Raw genomic sequence first — 19,878 nt, 5'->3', positions numbered from 1 at the left:
AAAGCCATATTTTGTGACCGTGAATACTTGTAAGGCACACTGTACAGAACGTAGAGTCGTCCTTTTCTTTTTGAACATCACTTTGAAAGAAAGTAAGAAAATACGTGATGGCTTTTCATTTTATTTTTGAATGTTAATGGTGTTAATTGCTCTCTCTCTAGCAGAAGGAATATGACTTGCACGTAACTAACAACGGCATCAGATTTGTGACACGTTTATTATACCACATTTCATCGAGTTATACAGAATATTGATGTAAGCTTTTTAAAGTTACATTTACCCAGGGAAAGTCCCCCCCCCCCCCCCCCCCTGTTTTTCTCCTCTATCATAGTTTTATCTCTATACCAGCCGACCGCCACTATGCCTCATTATTATAATGCCACCGAGTCGTTCGGCCTGCCATTCAAAATTCTGATTAATTATTATTTTAGGGAAATATTAACAAACTAGCTCAGGGTTCATGGGGCGCTGAGATCCTCTCGCTTCTCAAGCAGCCAGGTTCAAGAACAGACGTTGTTTTTATGAAAGAAATTGATTGGAGACTAAGTCGTGGTTAATGTTTCAGTTTATATGGTGTGTTGTGCGATCATTGCTAACTAAACTTTAGTTCAAGTTTGTTGTATTTATTAGCTCAGGAGAATTTACTCTGTTTCCTTTTATCTTTTTAAAAAAATTTTTTTTATCACAGATCAGTAACTGAACATCACTTATAAAGATGGGAGACTGGGGATTCCTGTCAACCTTGCTGGACAAGGTCCAGTCCCATTCCACAGTCATTGGGAAGATTTGGATGAGCGTCCTCTTCCTGTTCAGGATCATGGTTTTGGGCGCAGGCGCTGAGAGCGTCTGGGGAGACGAGCAGTCGGGTTTCACCTGCAACACTCAGCAACCCGGTTGTGAGAACGTGTGCTACGATTGGACCTTCCCCATCTCGCACATTCGCTTCTGGGTCCTCCAGATCATCTTCGTCTCCACGCCGACGCTGATCTACCTGGGCCACGCCATGCACATCATCCACAAGGAGAACAAGCTGAGGGAGCAGCAGTCGAGCCCCGGTGGGACCTGGCTGGGCAAAAAGCCCAAATATACCGACGAAAAGGGAAAGGTGAAGATCAAGGGGAACCTGCTCGGGAGCTACCTGACCCAGCTCGTGGTCAAGATCATCATCGAGGCTGCCTTCATAGTGGGCCAGTACTACCTGTACGGCTTCATCATGGTCCCCATGTTCCCCTGCTCAAAGACTCCCTGTCCCTTCACTGTGGAGTGCTACATGTCCCGGCCCACAGAGAAGACCATCTTCATCATCTTCATGCTGGTGGTGGCCTGCGTCTCCCTGCTTCTCAACATCATCGAGGTGTTCTACCTGATCGGCACCAGGGTCAGATGTGGGTCCCGGCCTCGCCCTCGCAAGATCACCTCGGCGGAAAACCCTGCCAGCCTGTCCGACCCCAGCTGGACGAATACAGAGGAAGCACTCAAGCAGAACAAGATGAACTTGGAGAGAGAGAGTACCGGTGGAAGCCTGGACGGGGCCAAAGAGGAGAAACGACTACTGAGTGGTCATTAAAAACCTCTGATCTGACCGTTATGATGTATTTCAAGCTTGTTTCAAATTTCTGCCCCACGTTCGGAAACATCTAAGAGACTGAAGTGAAGAGTTCTTACAATGTGGTGCACAGAACATCGAGGAAATTGTGTAGTACGGTGATATTCTTGCTGAGAAAAGTAGTTCAGGGCCACGTCGTTGGCGTTATTTTGTATTCTTTAACTGGAAATCTAATAATGGAAAGCGTGCAGTATTGATAATGTATTTATGTTCTCGTTAATCTATGAGTGAGCAGAACTTTGTCTATGCCCAGTTATTGAGTGTGTCCTTTAAGTCATTGCCATGTTCATTGTCGATTGTTTTTAATAAATGATTAAAGTTGGATTAAAAAACAAACAAACATTGTTTCATGACTATATTAATTGTTTTCAGATTTACCCTTTAAAGCCAAACACCTTACTTTCAAAGAGCATGATTTACACTTCTTTGGCAACGCTGTGGGGCTGCAAGTAATGATTCTTTTCACTATTGATTAGTCTGCCAGTTATAAAACGTAATCTGTAAAATGTCCATCCCAGCTTCCCAGAGCTTTTCAAATCTATTCAAAACCCGAAGACATTCGGTTTAATGTCACAGAGTGAGAAAACTGGGAAATATCCACATTTGAGAAGCTGTTTTTGTTTTAAAATCACTTCAACGGTTAATCGGTTACCAGAACTGTTGCCATTTAATTATATGACTATAATTAATTGTGACTAATTGATGAATCATTGCAACTCAGGGTGTGCTCGCTGTGACTTCAGAACAGGGAGTGGTTGAGAGATTAGCGGGCATCAGCCACCACCGCTGCTGCTAAAGCATGCATTTACATAAGATGGAGAATATAAAGACAGAGCCCAAACAAAGTGTGTGACATACTAAGAGGACCACAAAGCACCCCAGGGCGGGGGGGGGGGGGGGGGGGGGGGGGCCTGCTCAGCACACTTCATTCCTATGCAAACCCCCTACAACAAAAGCTCGTGATATTAGATTTGCTCTGTTTGTGCAGACGTTGCGTAAATCCGTCGACACAAAAAATGAACTGTTCAATCCTCACGTAGTATTTGTGCGTTGCAGGGTTATTGCACTGGGTTGCATTAGTCTCTACAGGTGTTCGTGTTACTGTGCCTTTTAGTCCCCGACTCTGCTTATTTCACCAAAATGCCCACTTTGTTTGGACACATAACATAAACACAAATCTCATCAAATACAAAATGCCAAAAACAGGATCAGTTTTGGGGGGAAAAAAGTCACACAGGGACGGTAACGGCCGATGACGCAAAACAAACAAGAATTTGGTTTATAGCACTGCCAATCATTAACAGTATTATCATCTTTTCAGGACTCGGGGCCCAAAGTTGCCCACTCGTTTCCAGATGTCAACGTGACAGCTCAACGCTGCGTGTGCAATTTCACCCGCTCCAAAGTTCAAGGTACCGCGGGGCAGGTCTGGTTCGGTGCACCGGGCTCTCTATCATTCGACCGCACAGCTGGCGACCGGTCTGTTAGTCTGCACAGAGGCCTTTTTCAACTCAAAGGTAAGGTGGACACTTACTGGGGTTTTTTTGTTTTTTTTCTAATGTTGGTCACGGGACGAATTCAAACTTCAAATTTCATGGCAGTGCTTTTGGAATAAGATACACACAATCTCAACCACAAAGGCACAGAAAGACATTTATTAAAGGCATTTATTGTTGTGAGTGTGGAGCGTTAGTATGAGTGTGTGCAAGCAAGGCCATTCAGACTGAAGCACTGTCCATTATCCATGTGGATAGAAATCTGTATTTTCTACGGATTTCCACTTTTGTGGAGTTGAGAACTCTTGGGAAATCTTACAGACACCACGTTTTATTTTAACTTTGACTACACACACTTAGGTGCTTTCCCTCCTCTGAAAAAAAAAAAAAATATATATATATATATATATATATATATATAGCTAGTTATAGATTCCTCTCCTGTCATAACAACCCATCACATATTCCTTATGTAATCGCTTTTACAGCTCCCTCTTTTTACGTTCCGAGCACTCTGCACTATATGGCGCTGTAGATTACAGTCTCCACAACACCACCAAAACAGACTTTCTGCTGTTGTTGTTGTTGTTGTTGATGATGATGATGATGTTTAACCGCTGGTGTTAATCAGTGATCAGAATTCACAGAAGAATTTGAAGAAATTACATTTTCAGAAATGATGCTTCTGATACCAATTTAACACCACTTAGGTCACTATAACCTAAATTTGGAAACTGTTCTGCAAATACTAGTCAGTAACTGACTTCCCATTGGGTTTGCCTCTACTGTATCTCTGCTTAATTGAACAGTTGCTACGTAAGACTGTTGGAAGTCGTGGGCTCTGCGTGTATAAGTAATTAGTCCATCAATAAATAAAATGCTTTGTCTAAATGAGCGTTTTTTTTATTTGCTTTTCCTCCTCAGATCAGAGACCATGGGAGAGTGGGGTTTTCTGTCCTCTCTGCTGGACAAGGTCCAGTCCCACTCCACCGTCATCGGGAAGGTCTGGCTCAGTGTGCTTTTCATCTTCCGGATCATGATCCTTGGAGCTGGAGCAGAGAAGGTCTCCCTCTGATTTGTTCATACGTTTACACCCAACCTGATGAATCTCCGAGTTACTTCTCTGAGACGTTAAAAGTTTTTTTTTTAGGTGAAATAGCACCCTCTGGTGGCCATATTGGAGTCCTACAGCTCCTTGATAACAAATGACAAACTTTTTTATATATATATATATATATATATATATATATATTTAATCCATCATCCATCAGTCCATCTATTTTCTGCACTGCTTCATTTCTCATCTGAACGTCACAGGTGTGGGGGGACGAGCAGTCGAACATGGTTTGTAACACCAAACAGCCCGGTTGCAAGAACGTCTGCTACGACCACGCCTTCCCGATCTCACACGTTCGATTCTGGGTCCTCCAGATTATCTTCGTCTCAACACCGACGCTGATCTACCTCGGTCACGTCGTCCACGTCCTCCACAAAGAAAATAAGATGCGGGAGCAGGAGGCGAGCCACTCCAGGAGCGACAGCGTCAAAGTCCCCAAGTACTCGGACGGAAAAGGCCACGTCCAGATCAAAGGCAACCTGCTGGGTAACTACATAACCTCCATCCTTTTCAGGATCATTCTGGAGGTGGCGTTCATTGTGGGGCAGTATTACCTGTACGGGTTCATCATGGAGCCCCGTGTGGTCTGCTCCCGGGCCCCCTGCCCCTTCACCGTGGAGTGCTTCATGTCCCGGCCCACGGAGAAGACCGTCTTCATCCTCTTCATGCTCGCGGTCTCCTGCGTCTCTCTTCTCCTCAACGTGGTGGAGCTCTTCTACCTGGCGTGCTCTCGCTCGTCCCGGCGAAAGTCTGTTAAAGCGGGGCCGCATGTCAACAGCGACAGCCCGAAGGGTCCCATCTAGGTCCAACAGTCACAGTTTTTTTGTCATGTTATGTAGACGATTTGTGAATATTTAAAAAAAAAAAAAAAAAAATGCACAAGATCAATGCACCGTGTCACTGAAGCAGACTTTGACAACAACAACATGAGCCGGCTTTGAACACTGGCGCCCTCAAGTGGCGAATTTGGGTAATTGTGACATTCGCAGTGACTGAACAGCTGGACTTTGACTGCAGATTCCTCTGTGCACCAATCTGCATTGGCTAAAAGCCTTTTCTTTTTGTTTTTTACTGCTACAAGCGTTGTTTTGTTTTTTGCTTTGTTCCAAAGCAGTGTGTAGGAGCTGTTGGTGCCACTTTACTTTTTAAATACGATTTTTTTTCCATTTGTTTCAATTTCTCCTGTTTTGTTAAATTTGCAGGCATGACTTTTAAAACTGCAAATATCACTTACTACAAAAAATGACTTGTTTTTTTTTCATGTTTTGTATTTTAAGATGACTGCGTGTGCCATGTGTTTGTAATAGACATTTCAAAATTGCATCTCAGCTTTTGTGTAATTATCCCCGTAGTTATACTGCATAATTCATTATTTCTGTTTCCGGGTATGAATGAAATGACATTTAACCTACTATAAATCACTGATTTATATATATATAAAAACTATTTTCGAAATACTCTCATTTGTATAGTATTGCAACAACCGCATCAGAGGAGAAATAAAGTGTCAGATATAGAATGTAGATGTGTTTTGTGGATTCTCAGTAAATCATTGCTAATCCAGTGTCATTTTGATAAACAACTGTTTGCTAACTGAGTTAGCCGTCTTAGCCGGAATAACTTTATAAAGCGTCTATAATATATATATATATTTACGACAACAATGTAAAAACAATGTGGCAATGTGAAAGGGGTCTCGCGTAGTGATGAACCTACAGAGAATTATCACCTGAACCTGCAGCTCCGCTCTGTTTTACGGAGCTTTACAGCCAGTTTCAGCTAATGAGTCACTGTTTTGGTCCACTCTCACACTTTGTTTCCCTGCTGGGGAAAGACCACAAGATGGCGCCATTAACTCACACACATCGATGTGATTTTGACAGATGTCCCCTATGGACGCCCCGCCCACCGCCCGCCGCCCGCACAGCGATGAACACCAGCTTCCTTTTCCTCACAATAATAACAGCTGGTAGCAGCTAAAGATGGCCGCCGCAACCATGGCGGGGCTTGACGCCCACAGGATGGAGGAAAAGAAGTTCGAGTACTTCTCCTCCATCAACTCCATGGCAAAGAAAATAATGCAGGAGAGGGAGATTATCAAAGCCAAGCACGGCTCGTCTTGGGAGAAAATGACGCCGCAAGAGCAAGACAGCGCTATCGACAACGGGATGATGGATCCCCATATCCGAGCCCGATACGCTATGCACAGGGTTGAACGTGAAGAAGTGGTCTGTTACCCTAAACTCCTCCTTCAGACGGGACAGAAGATAGTTCATTTCGGGGAAGAGGTACTTAAACCGCTTTCGAATTGTTATTAAACCGCTTTGTGCGTGTTTTTAAAGGTCAGAATAGCTTGTGTTGCTATTGTTGCTAACTAGCCACGTAGCCTTGGAAATATGTTGGTTGACGTCACAGTGGCTACCTGCGTAACGTACGTAAGCTAGCTGTAAGTCCATTTTAGTCACAACCATAAGGAATAGCTAACGTCTAGATAAATAGATCGAATTAGGTCTAATAGTGAAACAATATTTCATTCTGTTAGATAGCCTGACAACAGGCTACCATCCGTAGACCATAATAATAATACTAATTAATAATAATAATTTGGTGAATACAGGCTCCACCAGAAAACATGGGTTTTTAGTTAGCTTTATGTATTCTTTTAAAGGCAATTTAGGCAACAATTTAAATAATAATGTAATAATAGTGTCATCACATGCTGAATTCACTCTTCTTCTTTCTTTTTTTTTTACATGTTATCCTTGATCGTGTCTGCCTGTTTATTCATACGTTATTCTGTATTTTGTTGTTGTGTTTTCTGTTTTTGCTGTAAAGCTCTTTGTAACGCTGCTTTACAAATAGTGTGCTATACAAATAGACTTTATTGTTATTATTGTTTATGGCAAGCCCTGAGTGTGTTTGTTGAAATTGTGTTTCTGTTTAGGATATTACCTGGCAAGATGAGCATTCTGCCCCCTTCTCATGGGAGACAAAGGTAAAAAATTATTCAGTTTGAGTTTTACCAGTTTATCAAGTTATTACCATTTAAATGTGTTGATTACTTTTTTCAGTAATTATTCGCGTAGTCTTTAAAATGTTGAAACGTTGTGAGAAATGCCTATCACAAATTCACAATTGACCAATATGACATCTTCAAATTTATCTGACCCAACAATCTAAAACCCCAAGATATTAGGTTCTTCCAGTTAAGAAACAGATATTTGATATTGTCGTTTGATTATTAACACTTGGATTATCAAAATGGTTGGCAATTCATATGTGCATATGCCTGAATACCCTTTTCCGTCCGAAATCCGTATGTAGAGTTGAGCCCAGTTGAGTTATTGTCGTAAACTTTGGTCCCATCTTTCAGAGCCAGTTGGATTTCAGCTTGACATCAGGCTCAGCAGACCAGGGGATCTCAACCTCGCAGGCAGACTCCAAGGCTGCAAAGGCTCCTCATTCCAACCAGCTTGGCAAGGGTACACCAGGAACCAAGGTATGATGAAGACTGTACTGTGCTTGTTTTAATTTGTATATTTTGGTTGGTGAGGAATTGCTTAACTCCTCCTATTTTACTAGGGATGTAATTTAAGGCTCGATTTGGTTTTATATACTCTATTGATGCTTAGTTGTATGGGACTGGCACAAATCATTGCATAGTTTGACAGCAACAATAAATAGTGCTCTTTAGTTAAACTTTACTTTAACTTTAATCACATTTTTAAGCAGAAATTCTAAAGAAAACATGGATACCAGGAATGTTACTGGAGAGACCGTGCAATTGTGCGTTCCCTAATCCTGGGACAGTTTGAATTAAAGGCGTTATTGTGTGATTTGTGAAGGTGTCTGTCAGCGAGGGACGGAGGCCAGAGGAAGAGTCGTCTTTCTGGAAGATCAGCGCTGAGCGGTCCAGGCTCGAAGGAGAGCAAGCCGACTTCCAGTCCCTAACCCCCAGCCAGATCAAATCCCTCGAGAAAGGAGAGAAATCCCTCCCCTCGTACCTCCGACAGGTAAGCGCCAGCGCTTCTCAGCTGCTACACATTTTTGTTCATGTGTTTTGGCACAAGCACAGCATTTCTGGCCTGTATAGTTTCTAACAAACGACAGCTTGAAAGCAAAGTCCCCACCCCAACACTTGTCACTTGTGTTATCCAGCCGTGTATCCTGAAATAGAACCTAGCCTGAAGCTGAGAAAACTGGCATCTGCGAAGCCTCCACAAGTGTCAGAGAAGCAGATGGTGAATGCAGCCAAAAAAAAAAGCATCGTTCTACTTTCCTGCCCTTTTTTTTCTGTTGTGATTTTTGCATACTGCAGCCTCATCAACCATCTACATAGCTTACCAATGCTCGTACAAGAAACCTAAAGGAAGCTTTATCAATGACACCGAAAATGCCAACAGTAAATATTAATATTACTCTACAGGAGACCTCTATCACATCCAAGGAACCTGAGGCAGCAGACCCCCACCCTCCAGCTCATACCAAATCCACCAAGCAGCGAGCACCCAAACCTCCTGCTCCCCATCCCCCTGTCGCCGTTGCTGTTAGTGCAACACCGGCATCCATCTCCATTTCGCCAAACCCGGTCCCGCCCGTCAGCGTGTCCTCATCAGTTGCAGGCTGGGAGCGATCTCAGAGCACCCTGCCGTCGGTCAGCAACACCCTGAATGAAGTGTTCTCCTCCAGCCTCATGTCCAAGCCCACCAACCACCCCGCCAGTGTGGAGAGAGAGAAAGTGGAAGAAGGGTCACCCAATAGCCCCACCTTTGCCCAGGTGAGTTCTGAAACAGTTTTTGAAGTAGTACATTTGCTTTGGATATAGTGGAAAGCAGCAGTGATGGATTCACAGCCAAAATGTGTCTACAGAGAAAATAAAAAGCAAGTCTCTGCTGCGGATGGGTTGGATATTTGTTTAGCCCAATATGTATAGGCCCACCGTAGCGATGGTTCTGGTAAAGATCACTTTCACACCTGTAGTTCGTTTCACTCACTGTCTCAGGGAAAAAAAATGATTTGCCTTTTTAGTTTTGGTCCATTTCTTGTTGTAGCTGTAAATATTACATTATGATAGTTAACTCATTCATTGGGCAGTTCAATTGTCATCCTGTATTATCAGTGTTACATTGACCCATGTGGGGAAATTAAAAAAAAACCCTCCAGAAACTGAAAACAAGTCATGCGGCACTTTAGTGCATCTTCTACTGTTACATTAAGAGTGATGGCTGTTATGTGGCTGCTATGTTTTCCTCAATAGTTATTGAGGAACTGCCAAAACACTCCTTTTCACTCTCTGATTGATCAGGGAAAATCCCAGCATGTTACCATGGTTACCAAATGATCTGGCAGTCTTCAGTCCTGTGGTTGGTCTGTTTTGCTTTCATACCACAAGCGAAACTGCCCCACAGTCCAGTTGGACCTGAACCAAGCCAACCTTTTCAGTCCCTGTCCGGTTGTTTAGTCTGCACAAGAGTTCGATTCACAGCTTTCACGCTGGCCTAAACAAACCAAACCAAGTGTAGGAGACTAGTTAAAAAAAACCTGCCTGGGAAAGAAATGTGAGAGATCTTGAGAGATGTAATTAAAAGAGATTCCATCACTTTCAATGGCTATGGCAGCAAAATTAGCCGTAGCTACGAGGAAGGCAAATTTACAGAAGTGAAAAGAAAGTAGCCACAAAATGATTGAGATTCAGCCATTACTGATAGAATAAATCCATTTTAGTGAGTTTAAACGAGTCATTGAATTCGTCCAGTATCATATTGAGTATCAGTTGTTTCTAATATCCAGTCATAATGTACTGACCTGTCTCCAGCCCACGACAGTGTTTAACACAGTCTCCCTGTCTCTCCCCACCTCCTGCCCCCCTTCGCTCCCACCCCTCAGTTCAACACAAGCAGCAACATCCTGAAGACTGGATTCGACTTCTTAGACAACTGGTAAACCGCAGCTGGGACCAGTCACCGCTCTGAATGAATCATTCTCATCATCACTCTAAAAGAAGGACCACACTGCCATGACTACAGACATCCACATTTAGATTTAACAAACACCAGTCTTTAAAATGACCACATTATGTTCTTGTAATTATCCTCAGTGGCTTGTTAAGACATTATCTCACCGCCTGTGTGCTGGTGTCCCCCCCCCCCCCCACTAGAAAAGCTCCCTCTACTCTCTGAGCAGGGATTGAAGCTCACAGATTGTGTGTGCTCTCCCTTGACTGTGCATTCACACTGCGATCATCTTGCTTGAAAAGTTACACAATTCTGGCTTTGGTTTGGAACTGCATCGACGATCCCAGTTATACTTAGTCGCTGTGTAACTATGAAACGTTTGCGTCGGATCGAAGTCCAATTGGAATTCGATTGCAGTTTGAGACGCATGTAAACTAAAGGTATAAAGGTGTAAGTTCATCCATGTCTTTTATAGTATATAGAGGTTTAAGAACCACCTCAGCTGCATTAGCACATCTGAGCTGGTAGTTTGGAAAAGGCGGATGCGAATAGATTTGGGATGTGGCCAACCGGGACGTATTCGTGTCTAGATAAAAAATTCAAGTGTATTACATCACATCTGGATTTTGCCTGGAGACGCTTGAAGTGACAGGTGTAAATGGGGCATATGTTGCTGGCTCACTTTTGACCTGTTTTGGCAAATCATGTAGTTTTCCCTGCTTTGGTGTTGCCTTTCGTAATGGTACAGTGTTTTGTTAACAAGCTAGCCACAATAATAAAATGGGGGGGGGGGGGGGGGGAGCAGGAAACACCCAATAAAATGACTTAAGAGCTAAGCACCAACCTTAACTACGGCTGCAGCTGCTCCCCAAGGATAGTTGTGTCGTCTTTTTTACCCATTTTATAAAAAAGTAGGAAAGATTAATTGCCTGTTACACTTGCTATTAAGAGCTATGGTACATAAAAAAAAACGGGCAGGGTGATAAAGTAGTGCGGAAATCCAATGGTTTTTATTGACCAATTCCAACTTAAAAAGCTCTGCGGCTGCATTTTCTCATAGGACGAGTTTGTGAACTGGTCTACACATGAGCTAAATATGGCTGGTAAACTGTTGATCACGTTGCTTGTGGTGTGAATGCACAGTAGTGGTGTGACTTGGCTGCCTTCACATGTAACTTTAAGACACCAATTTAGCAGGCAAGGAATTGTTTTGTGCCATTAGCATGTCAAATTGTCATCTGTGCAACACACTAAAACACTCGTCCATTTTATTTTATGGTTTTGTTATGAAGATTTTGCTCTCTAATGTGCTTTTATTTATACGTACCTATATATTCCTAAAAATCGGATGAGTTTTAGAGTTAAAGTAGTGCTCAGTGCTGCAGTCCTGGCCCACACAGTGCAATTACTACAGACAATGTTCCTACTGGTTATGGAATTCCCGGGATATCATGGATTTTTACCATTGCAACAATTTTACCGGAATATGGCAGAATGTGTTTTCCAGCTTTCACACATTCATAGAATTAGATGGTGGCACCCAGGCTGTCGTCCTCTCTGGCTTTTTAAAACAAAAAGGAGGAGGGGAGAGCAGCCACGGAAGTGCTCAAACATAGTGCAGATGTCCTGTATGGATTTCCTCACCACCTCACCCCTCCCAGCTGTCACCTTTGACCTCAAACTAGTGCTGAGCAAAACTAGTGTGCATTTGTAATGAGAATAAGACGCGCTCAAAACGTCGTGTTTTAGGTAAACAGGCAGGCATGTAGTGATTTGTACCACTTAGATTTCAAATCCAGTTTACATGACTAGAGTACTATTTTACTGAATTTTATATTTATCTGCTGATTGTATCTTATGCTCTACATGTATATTGCACTCATGCATTTTAAGTGACAGATTGGAAGGAAATAAATACATAAAAGTCAAACCTGTTTTCTTGTCTTTTTCTGTTTCGAGCAAAACAAACAAAAATGTTTTTGGACACAAACCCCATTCCTTTGCAATGCAGAGTACTGTTATACATGCTTTCTCCCTCTTGTCTTTTTCTTCTTTATCACACCCACAAATTATATTTTCCAAATTGCACACAGTCCCTGCTGAACTTCTCCTGGGAGGGAAAGGGGGGGGGGGTGGTGCTATAGTAGTGTCTCTTATAGTTACAAATGTATGAGTAAAACTGAGGTAAGTCCCAATTTTGTGCTGTTAACCTGAGGTGTGATGGAGGTTTTCTTCATGTTTGATTGTTTGCCTGCTTGTTTGCATTCTTGTTGACCCCCACCTCGGCTCCATGACATCAGTTCTTCCAGCTGTAATTTCTACCAGATCCAGAATGCCTGTTAGGAAAGGAGGAGGGAAGGATGTCCGGTGCTCAGAGGAAACTTTGTGCTGTTCAGTCAAACAACGCGTTGGCCCAGTTTACAATCGCCAGACCTCGTTCCGCCGTCGAAGCAGCTGCTCTGCGGTGTGTATTTATGGAAGCGCATTACCGTGTTTTCATACATAATGTATGTTGCGGAGGCTAACGGGGGCTGCCTGAGTTACACCAACATATGAAGCAGATGGTTGTGGTTTTTTTTATAGAAAACCTGATGTGGTCCAATGCACCTCTACTATCATTGTTATTATGATCACTCTGGGTCTCATAGTTTTAGTGTCCCATCGTTATCTTGACTCCCGGTTTAGATGCTTATCCATGCCAAAACAAAATAACATTTTGCACTGTAAAACAGAAATGTAGTGAAATCAACTTCTCAGATGAGAAGGTCGATACCACTCTCGTATATGCACAGCAAATATGAGGCAGGAGCCAGCGGCCGAGTAGCCTAGCTTAGCATAAAGACTGGAAACAGGGGGGAGACGGCTAGCCTGACGGTAGTCCACCAATTTAGCATTGCACTCCTATAGCATTTTTTACTCCATGCGTTCTTCTTCCTTGTCAAAACCTATGCTAGTAGTGGCTAAAGTAGCCTCGAGCGGGCTACAGTGGTCTGGTAAACTCGCTTCTTTCCAACCCCGCACCCCCGGACTTTTCAGACCTGTAGTCTTCAGACCCAACCGACGCTGACTCAAGTGTGGCTGAAGCACTTAATAATAAGCAAAATAGCCATAAACAGGTAAAATCTAAATACATCATCTCTCAGTGTTGGCCTTTAAGGTGCTGTACGTGTGTGTTCCATCATCCCTGGCTGAACTGAGGCACCTCTGTCCAGTCCAGCCGCCTCCCTGCAGCACCACCCAGCACCTCCAGACTCTGAATGGCTGCTTTGTGTTCCCTCTCATCTATTTTTATTCTATTTTTTTTTTTTTTTTTTTTTGCTAAAAAATGTTTGGGTGACTGAAAAATCATTGCACGGTAGAGACAGGACTGCGATTGTGTAATAGTGGGTTACCTTATGTCTAGGCAGGCAGCCGGCTCCTCGGACACTTCATTAAACTGAAAACAAAACCACCGGTCCGCTTTATAAAGCAAACACAAGTTATCAGCTGTTCTCTTGATGAATCACTTGGTTTCTTACACGTGAAATGGTGAAAAAAACACCCATTGCGATTCCCTAAAGCCCACGGGGAACAAAACACTGAATTAAATATCACACGAGACAAAGAAAAGCAAGAAAGCGTCACATATGAGAGGCTGGAACTAAAAATGAAAAAAAAAAAAGATGAATCGAAACTAAAATAGTTTTTCATTAATCCACAATTATTTTCAGCCCTAGTTTGATTCGAGTGCAGTTGCTTTGATTGTCCACAAGGTTAAAAGAAGGATTAGCATTTTTGTCAGCAGGGGTTTTTTTTTTTTCCACACCCTTGTTTGAGTCCAAACTGAAGTCTGGAAAAAGTTTTGGACACCATCTCGTACTGGAACAGCTGTGTGTGTGTGTGTGTGTGTGTGTGTGTGTGTGTGTGTGTGTGTGTGCGCATCCGTCCCTCTTTGCTGAAAGCTCCCAGTCCCAGTCGCTGCCGGAGCTCCTCCCAGTCTCCAGATCCCAGAGCTCTGCCTCGGTCGCTTCCCCTGGAAACTCTGCTGGATTCTTGTGGCATTTTAACTGGCATACCTCCTGTTAAAGCCACACACACACACACACACACACACACACACACACATTTCATGTCACCATTTCCCCTGAATAGGACCCCATATTTCTCTCACCACTGATTTATTTAATTACTCTAGAAAAAGCTTGAGCAGATTATAGATTTTATAGACTAGCTGCCTGGATATGTGTGAAAAACTTCATGCATCTCCAGATTAGAAGTTTTCAGATCAACCAAAGAATCAAAATGCTGTCCAAAGAAAACCATGTATCTCCAAATTTGGTGGACTGAGGGATGAAGAGTTCCTCCATGGGCAGACTAAACTCTCCTACTTCTTAAAGAGGACCCATTATGCTTTTCCTTATTTTACCATTATAATGTTACAATGTTGGATATTCATACTAAACGTTGCCAACGTTGCCAAATAATGAGGTGAACGTATGTGAAAGTAATCCCTGCGAGCCAGACTGCTCTGAACGCTCCGTTTCCGTTTTTTTTCAACCGCCGGGTCCATCTGATGTCAGATAGGCACGGATGTCCTTATATGGTATCTCTGCTCCAGGCTCAGACCAGATGTTTATGTTTATGTCAACGTTGCTTAGAAACGTTTTGCCTTTGGAAATTCTTCGGAATTCTTTGGAACTTGGCCGGCCAATTAGAAGAAAGTGGGCTTTTTTTTTTTTTTTAAAGAGACAGGAGCTCAAACGGCTTGTTTCAGACAGAGGGTGAACTGAGGGGCGGCATGAAGGGCCAGGAGAGGATAAATCAGGGCTTTTATGAACTGTGAATCATGCAGAGCTGCTCTAGTGGAGTCCCACAATGAAAATATAGAGCTGGGAATGAGCACAATAGGTCCCCCTTTAAGCTTGTGATTCTTAAGTGATGAAATCCTCCTTTATGGATTGAGAAAAAATTCCTCTCCGTCTTAGCCTAAAAAAAAAAAAAAAAAAAATGCATTAATGCAAAGCTTAGACCGAGCCTGTTTATTTCCACAGGACAGGCACCTGAGATGTTGTCCCCCGCTTGTGAAAAAAAAACAAAAAAACTGCAGAGTTCACACAAAGAGTGGAAATGGGAGGTGGGAGGAAAAACAAAGGGCTTTCCTGTTGTTTGGCAAGATGAGGCGAGACGTCCCCGGACAAGACAGAGAGAGGAGAGACAACAGGCAGACAACTGGATTTGATTTAGGGTTTTTGTTTTTTTTGGGGTTTGTTTTTTTTTAAATTAAAACAACACCTGGGATTTCAGCTTCTGTGTGAGGGGGGGGGGGGGGGGGGGTGTACACCAGCTCTAAATCACATTAATCACGGGAGATTCCTGCTGATGTTCCTGCTTTGCTGAGTCCCGGATCACATCTCTGAGGGGAACCCGAGGGAAAAGAGAGAGAGAGAGAGACAGACAGTGGAGAGAGAGAGAGAGAGAGTGCAGAGGGAGTTTTGCTTCTGAAGTAAAAGCCGAGTTATTGGGAAGCAGAAAATGGGACCGGCTGCCGCCTCGCTCGCTCTGCTGTGTTTATGTTCTCTGGGTCTGTGTGTTCCTACAGGGACGGCCGGCGCCACACCAACCCAGGTCAGGACTGTGCGTGTGAATGTGGTCTTTTTTGATTTGCTGAGACACGGGCTCAACTGACTCAAAACTGCCTTTCTCATAGCAGATGCCGCCGTTACCGTTGTACGCCTGTGTCCATTCACAGTGAGTGCGTGTACTTGTGCATGTGTGCAGGAGGGACTCGGCTAAATCAAACAAAAAAAAACAAAAAAAAAACAAAAAAAGAGAGAGAGAAGAAGATAAGGTTTGCCAAATATTATGCTGAGCTGGCTGAAGTGGAAGATACAGTATCGTGTGAATGGTGTTTGTGAGTGATGACATCATGGGAGGATGATACACACAGCAGACATGTTAAAGATAATCAACAGCGGCGAGACTGCTATTAATCACGACACACGCCCAGAGGAGCAGGTCCATCTGGCGGGCTGAATGCGCGTGTCAGACTTCAAAATAAAACACCCATCTCCCGCTGTCAGTCCACGAGACACCGGGGGAGCATCAGCAGCAGTACATGAGGACGTATTTTTTACTCTCAGAGCCTCTAAGTCTAGAAGGAATAAGATTAGTTGAGCTCCCTCTTGTGTAAATCATTTTGATGTTTTTGGATTGTGTATTCTGTCTGCTGTAAGAAAATTGAGATTTTTGAAAACGAGCCAGCTCCAGACATTTTCCTGGGAGGTCATTTGGACGTTGGATGCAACCCTGACGCTTGGTTTTGACTGGGCGTGGGGAAAGCTGGGTTCGGGTTCATTTCGTCCGCTTGGAGCAAAGAAGTTCACTAGAACTTGAACTTGGTAGACACAGCATCTGAGACATTTTGACATCATGGACTCTCTCTTTCTCTGTGTGTGTGTGTGTGTGTGCGTGTGTGTGTGGGAGTCAGGCATCCCCGCCAGAGGTGAAGAAGGCGAGAGGGGACGTTCCTGATATTCTTCCAGAGCCTGAACCAGAGCCGACCAGCCCCATGTCAGACTTTGAAAACTCGTACAACTACGTCTGTGAGTCTCCATATTCATATCATCATTCTCTTTCCATTTTTTTTTATTTTTAATCCTCTCTCACACCCTATTGTGTTGTATTGTGCTGTATTGTATTCCTCAGTGTCCAGACTAGCCGGTATGGACCAGGCGATCCACAAGCTGAACGTTGGTCACTACACCCTGGATGTTAAAGTCAGCCAGTTGGTGGATCGTCTGTCCAGGATCGACTGTAAGACCATCACTTTCTCCCACAAATTCTTTTTCTTATTTCTATTTTTTTTTACCCCTTTCCAACAATCATTGACTTTCATGTCTCCTCGTTTTTGCTGTTCTCCCGTCACCAACACGGCAGCTAAGGTCGGGGAGCTGGAGGACCTCATCCGGGAGGTCTACCAGCACAGCAAGGACAACCGCAAGGAGATGGGAAGACTGGAAGGTATCAAGAGTTATTTTCCCTTAAATCTCTTTGCCGCACCCCGTCTGCTGCTGAGTTGTCTTTAAAAATGACGACAGAGACACAGTGGTTTCTCTATCTCAGGTATTATGCTTTCGACGCGTTCTTTCATACGTAAAATTTAAGAAATGATTACTACGAGCCTTTCCGACTAGTCAAGCTCCTTTTTTTGAAGGACAGCTTTCGTGACAAAAGTCCGGATGCTTTTTTTGTGCAAAGTGAAAGAATTCATCCCAAATAAATAAATAAATAAATACTAAAATGAGGTCTTGCTCTGATGCCTGGAACCAAAACCACACTTTTGGAAGCTCCACTAATCAATACAGTCAGATGACTGTGTGCAATGGGAAAGTTGTTGCTCCCAAACTCCCAGAGGATTATAACCCGACTCTGCGGTTTCCCCCTCAGTTCTTTGGTGCCTTTTGGCATCTTTCGGCTGATTGTTTCGGTTTTATGGCCCATAGCTTTTCTGTTTCAGTTCAGTCTCTGGAAAAAGTTCTAAAAACACCCAGTGTACGCTTCCTGCTGCACCCGCACGCACCAAGCGGCAGACAAAGTTAGCGACTAGCTGATGAACATGAGCGGAGCAGTTAGCAGCTAAAGGGACAGATATGTCCCTCAGGAGTTGGTGGAGACCAAAAACAGAGCTGAAAGTAGGGTGAAAATTGGACTTACAAACAGTCTGCGTCTGTGTTTAACAAGTTTGCTTACACTGACCATAACAACTTCATGAGGTGATAATATATCAATATTGTGTTTACGGCTTAGTGGCTAAAAACAATCTGTCAATGCGGGTTTGAAGATGTGATGAAATGTGTTTTTTGGCACGACCGATTGGTGCAAAATGTTGTAATTCTGAAGACATGATGAAGCATCTGCCCTGTTCTTCTCTGCTTCGTAGGTTGCCAGAAGGGACACAGATTGGGATACAAATGTTATCTCGTGTACAATAGCTACGAGGACTACGCCGGGGCGTCCAGGAAGTGCCTGGAGCGCGGCGGCCGCATGGCAATGCCCCGCGACCGCAAGGAGCAGGAGGCCCTCGCCGACTACGTCAAGTCTTTCTTCCACCCGGGGAACTGGCCCGTCTGGCTCGGCATCAACGACCTGTGGTCTGAGGGCATGTACCTTTTCGACGACGGGACGCGGGTCTCTTACTTCCAGTGGCGCAAACACTTCCTGTCCAGCCAGCCGGACGGAGGGAGGCGGGAGAACTGCGTGGCCATGTCGTCAGACGACGGCGACTGGTGGGACCACTACTGCGATCGGACCATGAACTATCTCTGCGAGTTTGACGACAGGGTGGCACTTTAAAAACCACCTTACTACTACTACTACTACCTTAAACTTTGATCAGTAGAAATAAAAGTCTGGTTAATTTCACATAACTTATTTCCCCTTAAAAGACACTTTAAAACGTACCTGGATTAGTTGTATTCAAAAGGCGAAGAAGTGTGCAGTTCCTTCATAGGAAACCTTGTGAGTTTTTAATACAAATATCCAGTTTAATTTCTATATGCAATTAGTGTAGCATTATTGAAGTAGTGTCACTATCTTCCCAGATACAAGCATTTGCTGTGAAAATATTTCACAGTATTCTAGGCGTTTAAGGTGAAGGTCTCTAGTGCGCACAAATTCATGTATTGCTATTTTAAGTTCTGAGTAAGTCTTCGTCAGATTAAGTCAGTATTATAAACATGATGTTATTCATGCAGCTGAATGTAAGCCAGTCAGGCCTCTGCTGTGATTTCACGCCTGGAATTCTAAATATTTGTTCAAAGTTCAAAAAAAAAAAAAAGGGGAAAACATGAAGAGCTGGAGGGACTTTCTTCAGAATCAGCACATCCTGAACCTCTTGAAAGACATAAATACAACCAATGTGTATTTGAGCTGAGCAGGAATGAGGCACAAAGATATTTCAATAAAGTCTGGTACCGGCTGTGGCTGCCCCGTTAAACTGCTGATTCTAAGGCATTTTAGAGCTGCAGTCGCACATCTGAATCCCCTTGCACCCCCCCCCCCACCACCCTCCAAAATGCAACACCATTACTGTGTGTAAATGTACAGTTAGAGTCAAGAAAGTTGTACATAAAATGCTGAATGTAAATGATTTTAATAAATCTCTGATCAGTCAAGAAATCCTCCACAAGTAAAAGAAAGATTTGCCTCATCAGCAGGGTTAGGGTTAGTAGTTTCAGTGCCGACGATGGAATGAAATGATGTCGACCCTTTTTGTATTTAACAAAAGAGGCCAAACTTCTCCAAGAACTTTGTCTGAAACTGGCAACATTTTGATTTCAGATCAGGAACAATCTGATCAACAGTAAGAGAACAAGATTGACCAGATATTCTATGCCAGCTCTTGGTACTTGCCGCATTTCAGTCGGTAACAAAACAAAAAGGCACTGAGGTCCGTCAGAAATCTGTAGCACAGCGGCAATTCCATCCTTTTTAAGACTTAAACCTTGAGTGCAGTTTTATCTAAAAATGTGTCTGGATTAAAACATGAAATTAGAAACGAAGGATGCAGCAGCAAAAAAAACGTGTCTTTCCTTTATCTCAACACTGACTAAGAAAATACGCTTCACGGGCAGTCGTAACGTCACATTGCATGATTTCTGGTTAATGTAGTAATTTAGACCTCCCAAACTTCTAAATGTTACCTCTCGCTGCCACTTGGGGCCGCCA

The 19,878-nt window shown here is 43.4% G+C and overlaps 4 protein-coding genes across 4 annotated transcripts; all 4 read left to right on the top strand.

Moving 5' to 3' along the window:
- The first annotated feature begins 715 nt into the window (after positions 1-715).
- Positions 716-1,567, top strand: LOC139301852 (gap junction Cx32.2 protein-like). Its single transcript, XM_070925331.1, has one exon. It carries the CDS (start codon positions 716-718, stop codon positions 1,565-1,567), a length of 852 nt encoding a protein of 283 aa, XP_070781432.1.
- A 2,469-nt stretch (positions 1,568-4,036) lies between these two features.
- On the top strand, positions 4,037-5,022 carry LOC139302656 (gap junction Cx32.2 protein-like). Its single transcript, XM_070926359.1, has 2 exons — positions 4,037-4,165; positions 4,420-5,022. Exons 1-2 carry the CDS (start codon positions 4,037-4,039, stop codon positions 5,020-5,022), a joined length of 732 nt encoding a protein of 243 aa, XP_070782460.1.
- A 1,179-nt stretch (positions 5,023-6,201) lies between these two features.
- Positions 6,202-10,937, top strand: c19h1orf198 (chromosome 19 C1orf198 homolog). Its single transcript, XM_070925390.1, has 6 exons — positions 6,202-6,507; positions 7,164-7,214; positions 7,593-7,718; positions 8,065-8,232; positions 8,646-8,996; positions 10,106-10,937. The coding sequence occupies exons 1-6, from the start codon at positions 6,202-6,204 to the stop codon at positions 10,160-10,162; spliced, it is 1,059 nt and encodes a 352-aa protein (XP_070781491.1). The 3' UTR covers positions 10,163-10,937.
- Positions 10,938-15,684: 4,747 nt separating this feature from the next.
- On the top strand, positions 15,685-18,504 carry clec11a (C-type lectin domain containing 11A). Its single transcript, XM_070926262.1, has 5 exons — positions 15,685-15,777; positions 16,640-16,754; positions 16,858-16,965; positions 17,089-17,172; positions 18,092-18,504. The coding sequence occupies exons 1-5, from the start codon at positions 15,685-15,687 to the stop codon at positions 18,502-18,504; spliced, it is 813 nt and encodes a 270-aa protein (XP_070782363.1).
- Positions 18,505-19,878: the final 1,374 nt, after the last annotated feature.

Source organism: Enoplosus armatus, chromosome 19 (assembly GCF_043641665.1).
Source record: "Enoplosus armatus isolate fEnoArm2 chromosome 19, fEnoArm2.hap1, whole genome shotgun sequence".
In the NCBI taxonomy this organism is placed as follows: Eukaryota; Metazoa; Chordata; class Actinopteri; order Centrarchiformes; family Enoplosidae; genus Enoplosus; species Enoplosus armatus.
This window is presented reverse-complemented; position numbering and strand designations above follow the sequence as displayed.

Coding starts and splice junctions, on each gene's coding strand:
- c19h1orf198 (XM_070925390.1), top strand. CDS start 6,202: ATGGCCGCCGCAACCATGGCGGGGCTTGACGCCCACAGGATGGAGGAA. Junction 7,215..7,592: donor CCTTCTCATGGGAGACAAAG/GTAAAAAATTAT, acceptor CCCATCTTTCAG/AGCCAGTTGGATTTCAGCTT. Junction 8,997..10,105: donor ATAGCCCCACCTTTGCCCAG/GTGAGTTCTGAA, acceptor CCCACCCCTCAG/TTCAACACAAGCAGCAACAT.
- LOC139301852 (XM_070925331.1), top strand. CDS start 716: ATGGGAGACTGGGGATTCCTGTCAACCTTGCTGGACAAGGTCCAGTCC.
- clec11a (XM_070926262.1), top strand. CDS start 15,685: ATGGGACCGGCTGCCGCCTCGCTCGCTCTGCTGTGTTTATGTTCTCTG. Junction 16,966..17,088: donor TCGTCTGTCCAGGATCGACT/GTAAGACCATCA, acceptor CCAACACGGCAG/CTAAGGTCGGGGAGCTGGAG. Junction 17,173..18,091: donor GGAGATGGGAAGACTGGAAG/GTATCAAGAGTT, acceptor TCTGCTTCGTAG/GTTGCCAGAAGGGACACAGA.
- LOC139302656 (XM_070926359.1), top strand. CDS start 4,037: ATGGGAGAGTGGGGTTTTCTGTCCTCTCTGCTGGACAAGGTCCAGTCC. Junction 4,166..4,419: donor TTGGAGCTGGAGCAGAGAAG/GTCTCCCTCTGA, acceptor TGAACGTCACAG/GTGTGGGGGGACGAGCAGTC.